The sequence below is a fragment of the Parus major genome, chromosome 1 (genome assembly GCF_001522545.3).
Source record: "Parus major isolate Abel chromosome 1, Parus_major1.1, whole genome shotgun sequence".
Classification (NCBI taxonomy): domain Eukaryota; kingdom Metazoa; phylum Chordata; class Aves; order Passeriformes; family Paridae; genus Parus; species Parus major.
The window spans coordinates 87,993,654-88,011,938 of NC_031768.1; the positions used below are offsets into that span (position 1 = coordinate 87,993,654).

An 18,285-nucleotide genomic window follows, 5' to 3' on the forward strand; every position below is an offset into this window, starting at 1 on the left:
CAGATTAGATTAAACCAGAGGTCATTTAGGAGTTAGGATTTAGCAAGATGGTGTTACTTAGAGTGCAAAAGGTAGGAGGTATGGGACAGTTTCTGCTGATTCTTTAGGTGAGCCTGAGGAACTAATGTCTTGTGCCTACAGTAAACATCCTGTATTCCTATGTAGACACAAGATAGGGAAGCACATCCCACACAAGTAAAGGGAACACAGCAGATCAGCAGGACAAGGCAGCAAACGCTGCCACCTTCAGAACTTGCCTTATCTTGATTCTTGTTCCTAGGAACATGCAGGGAATAAAGAACAGCTGTGATTGAGCCCAGTGTTAAGTCATCATATTTGTGTGACATCATGGTATTATATTATTTAAGCATAGGACTTTCTGATGGTGAGGTTATGGTATCTGTGTTCTAAAAAGACCCAACCATTGAACCAACTGATCAATCAAATCACAACTCCTGTAATCTTAAGTGTGGGTTAAAGTTGTTGTTACTTGTTTAATTTGCTTCGATAGTTGGGCTAGGCACAGAAATTCTGAATTTTCTGTTGTTTTCTCCCTTTCTTTATGCATACTTGTTGGAATTCAGTGGTGTTGGTCGAAACTGGGGCTGGGCTTCTGCTGGCAGCAGCATCCTTGCTGAGTTTGGTACTCTGCACATGGAATTTGTCCATCTCAGCTATTTGACAGGGGACCCTGTATATTACAACAAGGTGAGTCTCAAAAATCAATACTCTTGTCATACTTCTTATCATAAATTGCATTAAAGGGGAAGTACTTTCTATATTGAATTCTACTTCCATTCTTGGTAGTAGGTAGATATTTTCATGCTTGTATTTCTGTTACCAAATAGATGTCTTTTTCGAGTAGAACTATATGACGACACAGGTTTTCTTATTTGTTTCAGAGTACATTTAAAAATCATTATTTTTAAGCATGTTTGTGTGAGCAGTCCTTTAAAACCAAAAACATACAAATTTGAAGAAAGCCCTCAAAAAAAGCTTGTGGTTCAGGTTAATAAAATTTGCTACTAAAAATGAAAGAAAAATAAAAAAGATTAGATTTAACTATGTGCAGAGGGCAGACGAACGTTGTTAGCGGTGAACCTGATTCTTGATTTAATTTAGGTCATGCACATTCGGAAGTTACTTCAAAAAATGGATCGTCCTAATGGACTTTATCCAAATTATTTGAATCCAAGAACAGGCCGGTGGGGTCAGCGTAAGTATTCTTATTTTATTAATTCCTAATTAGAAGTCTACTTCTTACTTTGTTGCTGAGTTGGAGATCAGAAAGTTTATTCTGTAGGGCACAAACAGCATTGCTTGAAAACATTAAGCACAGAAGGATTTCTTGAACTTGAGATCTCCTGAAATGAATCTTTTCCTGTTGCTGTCTGAAGTCACAGAGCTCACTTTATAGGGTACTTTCTGAAAACAGCTCCCTATTTAATCTGATGCCTATCCTTATGTTTATCAGTCAATAAAATCTTCAGTAATAAAGAATAAGGCTGAAAGTATTTCCTCATTCTGATTCTGTTCCTGGTTTTGTTCTGCAAACCATCTGGTAAGTGGATTATTGTAAGGTGACATGCATTAATGCACGTTTGTGGTGGTTAAATTGTGTTAGGCACTGACATCTACAAACATAATTCATCTACTTAGTGGCATGTGAAATGTCATGATGAACCTCCTTGTAGATGTGGGAAAAAAAAGCTTTGGAATGAAAAGAAAAAGCTGATACTGTTGCTGACAATGTAAGAGGAGAGATAAAACATCAAGCAAGCGACACAAACACGATTTTTTCTTGAAGTGGTTCTTTCAAAAAAAGTTGAGTGGTTTTTTGCTTTCATAGTGGCAGTGATAAAAGAGAATTTTTCTCTTCAAGGTTTCTATTTCTTTTATAAATGCAGGTCTATTTAGGAAAAACAAGCAAGATGTTCTATTTCTGTCCTGTTTGACATCATTGATAGGTTTTGGGGATTTCAGTGGTTGGCTGTAAATATCCAGCAGAACATGTTCTGGCTTGCAAACTGAGAATCTGCTTCTGACTTTGAATCTGGTATGTGAGGGAGATGAATACAGCTGTCACTGCAGTCATTGTGAAATACTTATCTAATCCCATGATTAAAGCCAAAATTCTCTCCAAAGCATTTTATATCTTTGAGTGAATCATGACACTGTCTGAGATGAGCAAATGGATTGATGGGACAAATTCTTCCGATAAATGTAACAACACATTCAGAAATAAGAAAATATGCAAACACAAATATTCAGGCATTATTTATTCAAAGGACAATTTTATATTGTTGATTTGAAAGAATTTTTTATTTTTTTTTTATTCTTATCCATCTGTTTGTGCTGGTTTTATCAAAAGTAGTCTAATGTGATGTATCACCAGGATTCTTTAGAGGCTATTTCATAGAATCATGGAATGGCTTTGGTTGGAAGGGGCAGTAAAGATCAGCTAGTTCCAACCCACCCTGATGTGGGCAGGGACACCTTCCACTGGATAAGGTTGCTCAAAGCTTCTAACCTGGCCTTGAACACTTCCAGGGACTGGGCATACTCAGCTTCTCTGGGCAACCTGTTCCAGTGCCTCACTACTCCCAAAGTAAAGAATTTCTTTTTAATATCTAATTTAAACCTACTCTCAGTTTAAATCCATATCCCCTTGTCCTGTCACTACATGCCCTTGGAAAAGAGTCCCTCTCCAACTTTCTTGTAATAGCAATGCACAGAATTAGTATCTCTTGGGAATAAAATATTCCTCATCACTAAAAATAAACATACAGTGAGAAGTTTAACTTTGCAGAAGTTTGGTGGAGCTCAAACATACTATTAAATGGATTTTACAAGATAATATATTTGGGACTCAAGTTTAGGATTACAGACTAATGTGGGGATAAAAAGAAATAAATAAAATAGTTCTAAAAAGTAATAAAAAGAATTATGTTCTGAGGATAAAAAGAAATACAAATTTATAGAGCCTTTAATTTTTTTATGCTGATCATGAGTAATAAATTTGTTTTCTGGAATTTAGTGGTTGGGGTTTGGGGTTTTTTTTTTTGAGCATATAAGGTTCCAAATGCATATTCAGATGTTCTGGTAATATTTCTAGGATTTTCCCAGTGCAACAATGTCATGGTTTAGGACTGTAGTCTCCAATTTAGTAGCTTAGCTAAAACCACACCCACTGCCCACTCCTTTCTGCCTGCCTCCTGATGGAAGCACAAAAGGCAAAGATCACCAGTTGAGATAAGAATGATTTATTGGAAGCAACAGTTAGATAAGAAAATGAACTGTGACAATATTAACAACAAAAAGTATAAGACAAAGAAACTATTTACGTAGAACACCTGTTCTTTCCAACCACTTTCTTCTCTCTGACCAGAAGGGATGCCCTTCTCCTGAGAGGAGTCATTTTCCCTGCCTCTGGCAATGACCTGAGATGGTATTGAATAACATTAGGGTGTGGCCATGCCCCCTCCCAGCTACTGTAAAAAATTAATGCTATCTCAGCTGAAACTAGGACAAACAGCATTTGTAAACCTAATACTGATTTTGTAGGGACTAGACAGCAAGAAACCATAATTCTGCATTTCCTTTCACAAACCTGGATTGAATGATGAGAAAATGTCTCTGTTGTATCCCTGGTAGAAAAAAATTAAGAAGTTACACTAAAGGAGCCATGTGGTCAGCTACTCATAAGTGAGTTGAGTAAGGGTGATGCCTTTACACACAACATCCCAATTCACTAGAGGACTCCTGCCCAAGTCCCCTACAGTGTGACTGGCTTGAGTCCCATGGTTGGTATTAGGGGCAGGCAAGGCTTTTATGTTCCCCTCAGAAGGTAATTTCAAAGAGCATTGTATTTGGCATGTTATATACCTTTGTACTGGAAAGACTGAGACAATGGAAAGAGTATCAAAGCATAACTTTTCTTTTTCCAGCTTCTGGGAAAGCTGCCCTTTTCATCTTTGCTGTGACCTTTAGTTTGATGCATCGTATCTTGTACAAAGTACTTTCTGAACATAGTTTCTGAGAATTATTTTGGAACACTTTATTTGCCTAGATACAAGTAACTCTTCACTCTGACCTTTCTGGTGTTGCTTTCCTTTCTTTTTTTCTTTCTTTCTTTCTTTCTTCCTTCCAACATTTTTTTCTCTGCTCAGACATTTTTTAGTTCAATTCTACTTAGTTTTTTTGTTAATCTGTACAGTATTCCAAGTAAGCCATGAGGGGTGTGAAACAGATAAAATAAATCAGCATAACTACATACCTAAATGAAGGTACTATGCTGAAGAACTATGGGATATAGCTGCACTAGTGGTGGGTTTATTTTCTATTTCTGTACCCTTCATTCTAGTGGTAAGTACCTTTATTCAAAGTAATAAAAACATCAGTGGTGATGTGAACTTAGCAGTCAGACCAATTAGTGCTATTACTACCAGTTTATTCTTAGTATTAGACAAAATATATAGTGGAAGAATTAATTTAGGTCAAGTTTTCTCAGCAGTTATATTTTGTCTTTGCCTTTTAATTTATTTTTTAAAGAAAAAAATTATATTATTTAAATAAAAGAAAAATTATACCCTTCTAAAAGTATTCCTGTTTTGTTTAATTTTCTTCCAACAAGCTGATAGGTAAACTTGAATATTTAAAGGAAATTCTTGTTGCAAGATTGTGGAAGAAAAGGGAAGCATCATTTTCTGTGGCTTTGGTGTGGCTGTGAACTGGATCCATTTCTATTTGCAAAAAGAACCTTGTGGAAAATTCTTGATACTTTCTACCTTGATACTTGATAGAGTATTTTGATACTTTCTCAAAGCTGTTTGCACTAGGTAGGAGATTAGGCACACCCCAGTTTTGGGGGTTTTAACCAAAGGTACATTGCCCCCCCAGTCCTCTTCACATATCCAGGGTTCTTGAATGGTGATGAGCTAGCTTTTGTGAAGGTCTTTCAGGCCTTTTGGGGATCAGCAGTTGTTATGAGGTTTTTCTGTGCCTCAGAATATTTCTGTTTTAGCCTCCAAAGATCTTAGGCCATGTTGCTGTGTCTTGTCTGGTTTGCCTTATTTAAATGTATGCTCAAAATGTGGTCTGTGCTCATCTTGGGTTAGGAGAAGGGATATGTGATATGCTGCAACCTTGTTGACATCCTTCTGATGTGAGGGTGCAGTGTCCAGTGAGTCATTTCTGTTGGGGTTTGATTTATCAGAGTGAAGGCCTTTTGATCTCAGTATAAATTGCATGTTCTGCAGTTTCACTGCTGGGAATGATGTGCTGGGGACATTGCCCTGAGATGTGCAGACCATCTTTTTCACTTGTCTGTCTGCTGGAGCTTACAAAGACATGCACTTTCATTCAAACCAGTCAATGTTTCTGTTACAAATGCTTGAAAAGTTATAATCAGTGAAGTAATTTACCAGTCAATTAGTAATAATGATTTCATCAAGAAGGATGTGACCATTGCTTCCAGGTTCTTAGCAAGTTGCATGAGTCAAATCATTATGTCAGTGTGGCATTAATCTATAGCCATGTCTTTGAAGTGATTACAATTTAATTAATATAAATTTTCATTTGCATTTAATGCACTTGACATAGCCCTTGAAGTAGGGTTCTGGTGACAGATTACTTCTTTCTCTTTCTGCCCGCCTCAATGAAGCAGCAGCAGCCAGAGTCTGAAGCCACAGCAGGCAGGACTACTGCTTCATCCCATCATTTCTTTCCACTTGGACTCTGTAAACCCCAATCCTAAAACTGCTGGGTGAATGGTTTACTGGTCATTGCTAAATCCCTGTCCTTTCCAATGCAAATGCTTTGTGATACAAGTGGATGCTTCACGCTGTGTAGCAGCAAGGGGGTTTATTATACCCAGGAGGAGGAAAATGATGGCTAAATATTTGGGTTTAAGCTTATAATGTTCAGGTATTATTACAGTATGGGGGTCATGACAGCTTTTGAATGGGTTCAGCTCAGGATTTGTCAGCTCACTGGGGCATTTGCTAAAAGGCTATAATGCCCACAGGAATGTTGACAGATTCCATTTTTACTTATGGGCCAAGGTGATAGCCCAGTAGGAACAAGTTTTTTACAGTATTTCTTCTTTGGGGTTTCAGTTTCTGTAAGACTGAAAGGAAAATAGCTGGCAGGAAGGATTTTCTAGCCTCTCACATTAACCTTCAGTTGACTTTGTTAGCTTTTCGTTTACACATGATGAGTAGTTGGATTGGTGTGAGCATCAGAACTTTGAATTTAGATTATTTTCCAAAGCAGTCACGGAGCTTTCAAGAGAAGCCTCCTAAGCAGATGTAACAGAAAGTTGATTAAAAAGCAGGGATTTCCAAATTATGGAAATTGATTTGTACTGAAGAAAAGCGATTTCTTAAAAAATTAAAATATGTTGAAAAAATTTAATTTGCATTTGCAAACATGTTAGATGAGAATACCAACTAGAAGAGCAGTAACAAAAGAAATGCCAAATCTGCGAGTTATTGCAAAGTCAGGGCACGCACATCACGTTTGCACATTTCTGTAAATTGGGCATTCTTCCTTTTTACTTTCCACCACTGAAAATAAACCACTTAATTTCTAATGGTTCCAGCATTTCTTGCAAGTAATAATGTTATTGAAGGGGAACTCTAATTACTCTTAACTTCAAATCTCATTTCCTGCATCATGGCTACCTATGGATTGGTTACTGAGAGAGTTGTCAGTTTAACTGAAGTTGGGGTTTGCACCAAATACGGCTTCCATATGCAAGAAAATCAGCAGAAACATCATTCTGTGTTAATCTTATATGTTTATTACACCTTAGTGATATGTGGACACATTAACAAGTTTCTGGGAAGCAAGCTAGCATGTGAGTTTACAGTGCATGAGCTGAGCATTGCTATTAGGAATGTTGCAGCACTGAATTTGTCACCACCAAATGCTGATGTGATGAACATTCAGGCTGCAGTCTATTCTCTGCTGCTTTATTTATGTCTTCTTACAGAAAACAAGCCCCATACTCAGACTTGCAAGCAGTCCAAGTCAAAAGCCCAGTGGGGGACACTGTCATCATCTTTATAAGGACTCACTGACAGTGTGATATTGATCACATGTGATTAGAGTATTAAATGCACTAAATTTAAATGGTGTCTTTCATGTGAAGGTGATAGCTATCCTTTAAACACAATAAGAAGATTCACACAGGTATTTAGCCTTTTAAACTACCTTAGCCCCTTCTGGTGATGTTTTCACTTTCTCTTGCAGCTTCCTGCACCTGTTACTACAGAGTAGGTAGAGGCACAGCCTGGGTGGCTGAATGAGAGAAGCTTACATCCTCTATATCCCAGTTGGTTGTGCTGTAGACTGGCTTTTAAATAAACTTAAGCAAATATCTTTATGGATGTGCATATTGCATTTTTTTGGGGTGGTCTTTGATTTTCAACAATAAGTGCTAAAATTAAACCAAGCACTTTTAATTTTAAAATGCTATTTGGAGAAGTCATCTGTGGATTTAATTTATTTGTATTAGATTTATACTTCTTTTAAAATGGTGCAATTTTCAAACATCGGGAAAAAAATTAAATTACTGTCATTAAGTCAGTGGTAATACTGGACAAATATTCCAGGTTTTTATGCCTGCCTGTACAGCTTGTTTGAGGCTAATGCCCTTGGGCTGAGCTAGGTAATTAACCAAACTGCTTCGTTTAAACTCTTGCAGATAATAGATAAACCATGAGCAATGCATCCTATCTATTTTCACTTGTGATATGATATTGTATCAAATACATAGCACCATCTGTCTATTTTTCTGAATTTAAGGGAACAGTGAAAATAAATTTGATGTAAATTTATATAACATGGTTAAAGATGGTAAGAAAACCGCTGCATTCAGTAGACTCCAAGACCTGGGGATTCCTCCTTCCCAGCTCTTGAAGCCCAGTCAGGTCCAAGTGTCTCCATCCCTGTCTGATGGATGTGACTGCTTGAAATGGGAACTGATGCAGCTCCTATTTGCAGTCAGAACATATTCTAGAGGTGCACACATCCATTAAGAGGACACTGGTGCAGCTGCCCACACAGAGAGCCACCAACAGCCCTGCCTTTGCAGCCCCCCCGTGTAGTCCTGCCACAACTCACCTGCAACACACCCACAGATAGGCAGGTTTTGATCCTCCTCTTTATGTTCATGGCAAATAGATGCATGGGCTTGCACCCTTCACAAGTGTCCTTATGCTCATGGACACTTCAAATATTAGCAGGGGCTCTCAGTCCAATACCTGTGCTTGCAGCCATTGGCACAAAGCTTGGGTCTTTTCAGGTGCAGGTCTCCTGTTGTCCAGCCGAGAGTTTGCAAATGAACTACACGTCCACTCAGGATTAAATTCACTGGGAAAAACAAACACAGGTGTTCTCAGTTGCTGGCACATAAACCTAGGGCACTGTGACCCACCATCAGCCTCTGAGCTCTGCCATCCAGCTCTCCCAGCCCCTATGATCTGCAGACCCTTTTTGATGAGGAAGATGCTGTCACTCTCTGCATATCCCCTTGTGAGAATGCAAACATTGAGAAAAATCAGCATGTCAGCTGAAGGGTATTGCCCTGACAGTGTGAGCTCTATCTGATCCATAGGGAGAGTGGTTCTCTTGAATTCAAGCTTTCAAGGGTGCTACAGAGATAGAAATCCAGATCCTGATTTATTTATCAGTTATCAGGCCTTTCATTTTTAAATTAAGCAAGAAACCCTTTCAGTCTTTACACCTGCCTCTGGGAGATGAAAACCCTTGCAGACGGCAAGGTGAAGTGAATAATACTGAAAGAATGAAGTAGTCTTTCAAAAGATCAAAGAAATACTACAGATACATATTTCAGATAAATATATAATAGTAGCATAAATTAGCAGATTGATAGTGTAGTTAGAGATAGTCAAAATATGCTAGTATTGGAAAACCTGTCTTTGCCAGATGAATCTGCTCATAATCTCCTTTAACTATGAAGATATTCTACATTCTCTCTTCTACCCTTATTTATTTACTACATGCCTTGCTTCGTACAAGGAGTATCTTAAATTATGTCTATTAATACCTGTACCTTCTTTAAAGAAACAAGCAATGCCTTGAGTCAAGAAAAAGAAAACTGTGAAATGTAATGTCAAGTTCTGGAAAAACATTCATAACCTAAAAGGAAGCAAAGGGAATTGGGTCAAGTAAGCCTGTATATTCCAAAGTGTTTTCCAAAACTTATCAGGTAACTACTTTCTATTTGGACTTGTGAATAATAATTTCTACTACTTTAACTCGCAGATAATTATTTTTCCCCTTCAGCATAAAGAAAATATTTTCTCTCTCTTAAATAGAAATGGTGCAGAATTAAAATAATTGCATGTTGTAAAAGTACTTGCAGAGTAGTTCCCAACCTGACTGCATTTTTGCACATTTATTTGATTTAGCAAGTAAATTTCTTTTTTTAATTCATGTTTGGAACATCATTTAGAGAACTGGAGGTACGTGATCTATGTGATAGTTAGTTTGGACATTGGTGTAAGCATTTATTTACGTAGGTTTTTCTATTTGAAATCTGCTTTCAGTTTGTTACATTATGAAAAAATAAAATTACAGCATTATTTCTAGACTTCTAACAGTAGGCATGCTGTTGCATATGAGGAGATGAAGGTGGTTCTTTGCAGTTTAATATTTTTTGCTGTCTTGGCAGGTGTCCTTAATTTTACTCTCTAGTTCATTTTGTGTTGTTCCATCCTCAGGAACATGCATGTGTTTTGAATAGAAAATAATCTGTGTAATCTCTGCTGGGGAATTCCCCCTGCCCTTTTCCTTTACAACCTTGTAAAAATGTAATTAGCTGTGTTCCAAGAAAGAGCTGCATTGAAATTTGTTTATTCATTAGAAGCCAAAAGCAATATAATCTGTTAAAACTTTATTTTAATGAAATAGAACAGAACTGTGCATTACAGGGAATATGCTTTTAGAAGACTACAAGGTTAAGATGTTTTGCTGGTCTGCTGAGCAAGATGCTGAAAAAGGTGAACAAATAAAAGCTTTGTTTAGTGTGTTATAGAATCTAGTGTTATTGGAAGGTTACACATGTATACGAATTATGCATTTGAAAAGGATTGTCTATAAATAATTCCTAAAGAAAGGATTTGGATATGGTATAAGTTTGGGTTATGAGAATGCTTGCATACATAGCTAGGCAAAGAGATAAATATTTTATTTTGCTGTGCCACAAAGCTATACTTTAGAACATGATCTCGGTAGGGAATGCATCATATCTAGAATTTGTGATTTGTTCTACAGCAGCTTTTCCATTTATCTTTCTCACTGTGAATTCAGTAAATTCATCTGTATTAATGAAGTCTGACATGTTTAGGGTACTGCCTGATATTTTTGAGAGTTTACACTGATGGCTTTGAAGACATTAACTTAAAATTATTGGGGAGTAAAAACTTATCCTTTGACACATGCTCTGTGAGTTTTTAGTGTTTGATTTCTTGTGGAATCTCATTATTTCTTTGATAATTTTATGCCTAAAGCTGCATTTTTGACCCATTCTCGGTTTACTAGCTTCTTACTAAAGGGAAGCCCATCAAAGTCCAGTTACAAATTTGTTACAGCCTTATTAAACTTCCTTGGTTTTATTTTATTCCTTCTCTGTAACGTTGGAGGCTGTGCACTTAAGTGTTTCTATTGATGCTCTCTAGATGATTGATAGATTTGGATGACACATCTGTTGTCACATCTGACATCAGTTTCTTTTTGTTCTGTCTTCAGTATGTGAGACTTCATATTCTGAGTTTTGTGTGGAGATGTACCTGCTGGTGGTCATGTGGGAAACATTTCCAGTTTGTTGACACTGAGAAGAGAGCGTCTGTAGTTCTATTCAGTGAACATTGAATATGTCTTACCAATGGCTTCTTTTAATCCTGAAGTTCCACTGGGAGTTGGACTGTCCTTGAGGATCTGTGTGATCTTGCAGATGTGGTCCCATATGACACATATAGTCAAGTAAGAGAGGGGTGGTGATAAATGCAGTCCACATATGGTCAGGTAACTCAGTCTCAGTCACAGAACATGGACTGAACAAGTCTTACAATTAGCACAATTTCCCAGCACTTAAAGAGTGATCAAAACTTTAGGTGGCTGCATGTGCCATTTCAGGCATCTGTAAGGAGCAGAAAAATAAGAACTACATAGACTGAAGTTTAGGAGAAAAAAAGTCAAGAGTAGCCTGGAATTGTATTGTATGTGGTGTAATCCAAAAGTACATCAAAAACAGGAAGTGTCTTTCCTTGTTTCTCGGTATCACTTTTGACTGTTAGCTTCCACATGGGAGATATATAGATAGATATAGATATATGTGTATATATAAATATATTTTTATATATGTATATGTATGTAAATATATAAACTGCTGTGTCTCAATACAAGTTGGTGGGTGAAGTTTTTGACAGTGGTTTTGCCAGCTGATTTGGTCCAGATGAGTGTTGGACTAGAATTAATCTAATAAAGGTTTCCATCTCTGATGTTCTTGTTTATAATCTTCAAGAGGAGAATTGAGATCTTTAAGGAAGATTATGGTGAATAAACTAAAGGGTATAATGACCTTAAGAGCTTGTCAATCCCCCTCAATATATATGTCAATATATGAACTCTTATTCAAAAGGGACTCTGGGTTTTGGGCACATACCTACAGCAGTATTGTTTGCAGCAGGTGATGTTACCCCTTTTAGCTGCTTTTCACAGCCACCTTGTCAAGCAAAAAAAAAAGTCATCAGAAACAAACATGCACGTGATTTCCCATCAATCCGCTGCAAATCCCAGCAGCTTTGTTAAAGCTGCCCACGCAGTTGGGTTTTACAGTGACTCCAGAGTTGGCTGAGAGACAGGTGTGCTTCATTTGGGTGGCTCTTGTGGGTGTGTGTAATAACCTTGAAAAGACAATTTCTGGTGATAAAAGGCCACTTCTCAGTAAACACACTGATATAAGGATTTAATGTGTTTCTAATTTTAGCATGTGGATTTGATGTATTTAGTTGATTGGTGTTTAATTCCTGAACATGTCTTCTGAGAGATGACCTAAATCTTTCCAGAATTATAAATAATAGCTGGAATGTTTTGATGTTTCAGGAAAGTTTGAATACAAAGAAAAAAAAAAAAAGAAAGCATTTGTTCCAGCTGTGAATTCCTGAGAGTGAAAGTACAGTCTGTTGTAAGATACCAAATTAGGATACTCCTTTGACATTACAGAATCATAAATTACATTCAGTCTGGAGAAGTGTTTTGATTGTAAGAACATTAGTTATCTAAATATGTGTATTAGTTGGCTAGTTATACTTGCCGGTCTGTTTCAAAGTATTTCTGTTATCTTTGGACACACTTGAATTGTGCAAATTTGACCATTTTTAATCTTTAGTTTGATAGTTCCTACAGTTCTAGGAAGTAATTTTGCTTAATTTTATCATATGAGAAACTGGTAGCACTTGCAATTAAGATTGCTTAATACTTTCCATTAAGTGATTGTGTTTAGAGTTTCTTGCAGCTGCCAGACTTCAGTTCTTCCAGTTGGAATATTCTGTCTGCCTTAAGCCATTCTGTTGGGGTTTCTTTAAACAACTTTGACAAAAACGCATTAGCCATCTCTAAATGAAACTAGAAATGGAATGTGATTCTACTCAGATTAAAATTTGTTTTTTCAAAGAGTACAGTTAAGGAGCTTGAGAACCATCCATATTTTTCCAAGCCTTGTTAAAATATTCACATCTAGTTTCTCCATCTGGAGTATTTAGAGTTGAGCTGCTCCATTCTCCAGAGCTGTGTGTGCTGAGCAGGTGTGATCACGCACCCCCAGGTTGGGGGGAGCTGAGCAAGGTGTTTCGTGTTGCTGGATTCTGTTGTGGCACCAGACAGTAGAATGGGAAGCAGTGTCTGTTCAGCTACCTCCCAACTGATAAATGCTTAACTTATATTCTTCAGATTTGGTGCTGTTATATGAGACCCTGCATGTTTTCAGAATATTTCTCATGCTGGTAATGTGTTCCTTAGTGATACATAGTTTATATTTGACTAAAAATTGCACCTCCACCTTCTTTATCAGGTCTGCCTCTGCTGCTGTTAATTTAAAAGTGTTTGCACTTTTAAGCCAACCGCTATGGCTTATGACATCCTGAGGTTGAATTTCTGCTGTGAATTGCAGCAGCTGCAATTTCTAGGGCCTCAGCTTTCTGGATTAAAGGATTAGAAGGGGAGCTTGCACCTATTTAGAGCAGCTGAGGAGCAGTAAGTCCAACTACATGAAGTAAAGATTGAACTGAAATTTAATCAGAGCCAGCCTGAAGACAAACAGAAAAACAATTCTTTGAAAGTTTCCTGCACAGAGAAAAAGGGCTTCTGCTGTGTAAGGCCAGTTGGTGCAGGCCAGAACAACTAATGATGATGGGGTATGTGGCTTTCTTAATGAAAGTCAGTGTTAGCTTAATCACTTTGCTACCCCCTCCTGGTCACTTAACTTTGCCACTCTTGAACTCCTCTGACACATTACAATAGCACTTTGTCAGTTTGTGATCCTTTAGGAAGATCAGGCTCCCTTTTTATTGCTTCCTTCTTTTGTTGCAAAGTAGGTTTGTGCTACTGCTCTTGGTTGAAATGAATCAGTGGTTTGTTTATCTTGGCATTTCCAGTCTACTGAGTATAGCACAGGTTTTAGTGAGTTCTGCTTTATTTCAAAGTCAAAAGTAATGATTGCAGTTCTGAGATTTGAGTTTACAAATAGCCAAATTAGTAATCTTTTGCTTGGTTTTTCTCTTTCTGTTTCTAGTTTAAAATATTGAATCAGTGTTGTAGTTACAATCTGTGAATTAAAAATACTGTGGGCATAGTTGATCCTCATCTCCACCTGCTTGTGCCTCTGCACTGCTCCAGCGTTATCTCACCGTCTCGCTTCCCAGCAGGGCAGCCTGCGCATGCTAAACATACCTCTGCTCAGTATTGTATTTCATCTTTTTTATTCCGTGTGCAGTAAGCGATGCAGAAGCTTTCTGCCAAGGGTGGATGTGCCCTGGGGTCAGGGAGGGGCAGTGGCTCCCTCCCTGTCTGGTCTGCTCCTCTAGCAGGAAACCTCACCCTCAGGTGCTGGGACTACAGCATCGGTGACGTGCTGCCTTTAATACAATGCCTGGCTTCTCTCTTTACTCTTGCTCCTTGCCAAGAAATGGCAATTGAACAATTAAGGCACAAAGCAGAGAGGGTTTAGCAAATCATGAACTGTTTTTAATTTGCCTCATTAAGCTGCTGTTAACTACTTAAAGCCATCTGCTTAAAAATAATTTGCACATCTTAAGTTTGCTCTAGAGAGCAGGTAGACCTTCATTAGAGCAGGCTTCATTATTAATGTTATCTTTAGGGGGCTGTCAGTTGTGGGAAACATGCTATTGCTCAGGAACCAAACTTTCCTGTAAACAAAAGAAAGTGGCACATGTTGGTAACTTGCTTTCTGTGGCCATAACTGTATTCTTGGGAACCACTGCTGGTCATGTGGAAATTGGATTGCTGTGGAGGAATTTATTTACAGATATTAGGTAGGCCTGGGTATCACAAGTGAGAATGAGTTGTGTGAATGCATAGTATCCCTGTTGTCTACAACCATCCCCAAAAATTAGAGCCAGATCCATCTCAGTGCCTCACCTGTCACTGAGGAGTGAGAACCTTGTTGCCAATGCCTTGAAGAGCTGTTTGTGGAAAAAAAAGTTTGTCTCCCCAGATTTGTAAAGAAACAATTTCATTTAGAGAGAAGAAATCATCAGAGCTCTGCAGACCCTCCCTCCTCTCTTGGGCTGAGATCCAGTGGCTTTTCACCTCCAGCCTGGTGCTGTGGTTTAGTGCTGTCCTGCCTCTTGTCTTGGGAGACTGTGTCAGCAGTGAGCTTGTGGATTGCTAAAACCAGTAAGCTCTTTCGTAGTAGAAATATCTTTAGGAATATTAGATAATGATGGTGTGAGGTTTTAAAAGAAGGTTCCCCCTCTCTGTAGGAAAGGGGTAGATCTGGTTTTTGGAATATTAGCTGACACACAATCTGTTAATAATTATAGATCTTTTATCAATATGTTAAAAACGTATTAACATATTGCTCTGAGATTGACTGGTTTCACTGAGGGTTTTTTGTTTACAGTTGAGTGCTGTTCATTAAGAAAAAAAATGCCAATATTTAACAGGATGTAAATCCTTTGTAGTAGCTGAACAAAAATGTTGCTATGAACTTGAAATACCATTGTCTTTCTATTAAGGTTTTATTTGTCTCTTTTTGGCAAGAAGAATCCTTACAGACTAACTGCACAGGTTTGCACACAATATGCTTTCAAGTGTGACAAACCAGAAAAAACAAGGGTTTCTTGTAATTGCTTTTGGTTGCAAGAGTTGAAGGTATTCTTTCCAACTGCAGCTACTGTGTCTTTCAGTTTGAAAAGAATTCTGAAGCAAACCTTGACTGGAATCCTTTTATGTTTGCCCAGTCATCTGGGCCTACATTTGAAAAAATGCGAATGAAGAAATTACCCAAATTTGTCTTGATTTGAAGGACTGAATGTTCTAAAAATGTATACATTGAACAGAACATGTGGCTTCAGCCACATTTGTTGTGCTATCATACTTCTGTTCTTTTTTGCTATATTTGTCTTAATCTGGAATGAATTCTGCTTCAGGATTTCACTGTAAAACACTTCTTCAAAATAAAAACCTTAACATGACAAAGAGCTAATTAAATGATTCTTATAGATCAAATATGTGAAAGAATGAATCAATTTTAAAATTTTCAAAATGCTTGTACTTAATGCTTATCTTGACAGTTGTTTACTGAGGAGTACCCAGTGTCAAGACGCTGTTGCAAGCTTAGTTATTCAAATCACAAGTTATTTCCTTTTAGTACTCTGGATTAACATGAAAGGTTAGGGCCAGTGTGAAAAAGTCAATAAATTCTATGTGAAAACATTTTTCTGAGCAGCACATTCTGAGTTGAGCTGACTTAAATCTTTGAGTCCATCTGAGCTATAGCTGAAATAGCAGGAGAAAATGATAACCACCGTGGACCTTCTGATAAGTTTGGATAGGGAGCTTTGTTTTTAGGAGAGAATGATACGTGATGACCCAAATCCACAGTTTTCACCAGTTATGTATTTGCTAAGCAATCTTGGAAAATATTTCCTTTGCATTTCTACTCTAGGTGAGAGCAAATTTTCAAAGACCCCACAGTCTGTCACAAACTGTATTTTAAGTCATTTCTACCTATAGTTCTTATAAAATGTAGCAAATTCTGCTTTAGCAACACCTTCAGACGTTAGCAGAAAACCTGAAGAAGACCTTGCCAGGATGCAGTTAATGCAACTGCAGAAGTTGGAAAGCTCACTGCATTCAAACCTCAGTTCAGCTGCTGCATTGGCGTCCTTTTCATTTCCATCCTCTTTTGTCTATTTTTGTGGATGGGGAGGGGACAGGGACATAAAGACAGCTGCATCTTTATGCAGCCAGCTCCCCTGAAATACCATCATATGTTCCCACCAGAAATATTTCATATGTGCCTTTCTTGCTGCTGAAAAGAAGGAACAGGATCTGTTTGCCTTTTTTGACAGGTCTTCCCTCTGGTCCAGCTCTGAAAGGCATCAGCTGGGGAGTGGAGTAGCCCACTACTGAATGAGAGAGGAGCCTTAAAACTCTGGCTTGGTCAGAGCTGGAGTGAGGTGTGCATAAAAGAAGCAAGGAAAATGTTGTTGCTGGGAGTTGCAAGGCCCTTGAAAGGTTTTAGTGCTTTACCATGTGCTTCTCTACTTGCTGAATTGGAGGAGGATCTGAATCTGAGAGGCTTGAGCAGCCCTGTTCTCTGCATGAAGAAAAGGTTGTCTAGGGGATTGCTCTGAATCCTATGTCCCCTGATGCTTCGGGTGCCTGTGTTCCCTATACCCTTGTCTAAGATGAGAAGCAATGGGAAGGAGAAGAGCTGCTGACAGAAGAGGACAGTTCTCAAATGACTGCCCGGGGAAGCAGACACGGAATGGGACATATTGCTGATAATTGACTTTTGGCACCTGGAATGTGGATTTCTCTGTTTAGGAAATAAACCTTTTGCACTCATCTTCCTGCTCTTTCCTGCCCCAAACCCAGCTGGAGCTACTACAAGAATGCTGCTGAGGGTTCAACAGCCTGTCCTTGTTGGGGCTTGAGTGCATCTGTCAAGGAAATCTGGCTGAGGATCACCCCTGTCTCAACTGACAGAGCTCAGCTGAGGACGAGGCAGCAGCTTAACAGAAGTAGTTTTAAAGTGTCTCTTGTGAAGTCAGTCCCTGAGCAGTGCTGGCATGAGTTGTAGCTTTGAAGTCTTGGGATAGTTCGTGGGTTTTTTGTTGTTTTTTTCTTGAAAACCACAGACCGTTGTTTCTTGTGTCTACTTAAGAATGTAATTGTAAATTGAAGGAATAATTTCTAGCCCTTTCATTTGTGTTAAGAAAGTGATTCATGACCTGAATGTCCTCTTGCAGCTCAGAGTGAGAAAGCTTGTGAAAACTCATAATCACTGAGTAACTGGGTGTGAAAAGGCAATCGAGGAGATTCTGAGGTATAAGAGAAGGGGAGAAGGGCATGAAGTAATTTGCTTCAAATTCACAACTTGAAACTAAATGGGAAAGCTACAGGCTCTCTACTTGCTCCTTCCTTTGTTTAGAAATCCATTTTTAAGTAGCAGAGGAGCCAAGAGGCAGCTAGAAGAGTTAGGATAGCAGCATCTACCAGCTCTAACCTCCTACTCACATCTTCAGAGACAAGCAGACATGCTGTGGTAGGGTGGTGCTTGGAGGAAAGAAGAACAGAAGGAGAGTTCAACCTCTCTTTTGCACCTTTATCCCAGAAAAACTGTGAATAATACCACTTTCTTGAGGTATTTTGTAAAAGCAAGTGTCATATCTTTTCTTCACCTACTGAAAGGGTACTTGCATGACTCAACCAGCCATGCTTGGGGCAGTGAATTTCTGGCATTGTGACAATATTGGTGTTAAACATTTCCCTTGCCTATCTTCAGGAGTCTAAGACTGTTCTGGTGCCACTGTTTTGAGGGCTGTAACATTAGGAAAGAGAAGGTTATGTGTATTCTGGTTGGAGTCACTTATTAAATCTCACAGAGTGCTGCCTTTTGAATGAAGGGTGTACTGGGTGAGTGCTTACCCTGGTTGGAACAGGAGCTCCAAGACTGCCAGACCATCAGTAGCCTTTTTGTGGGAAAGTATGATAGTTCAGCTGAAGAGA

At 38.4% G+C, this 18,285-nt stretch overlaps 1 protein-coding gene across 1 annotated transcript in view; it reads left to right on the forward strand.

Moving 5' to 3' along the window:
• Nucleotides 1-18,285, forward strand: part of MAN1A2 (mannosidase alpha class 1A member 2) — a 132,809-nt gene that overhangs the window by 85,972 nt on the left and 28,552 nt on the right. Inside the window, exons 7-8 of the mRNA XM_015636714.3 lie at nt 585-708; nt 1,123-1,216. Of these exons, the coding sequence (XP_015492200.1) occupies nt 585-708; nt 1,123-1,216 (218 nt within the window). The remainder of the gene's footprint in view (nt 1-584; nt 709-1,122; nt 1,217-18,285) is intronic.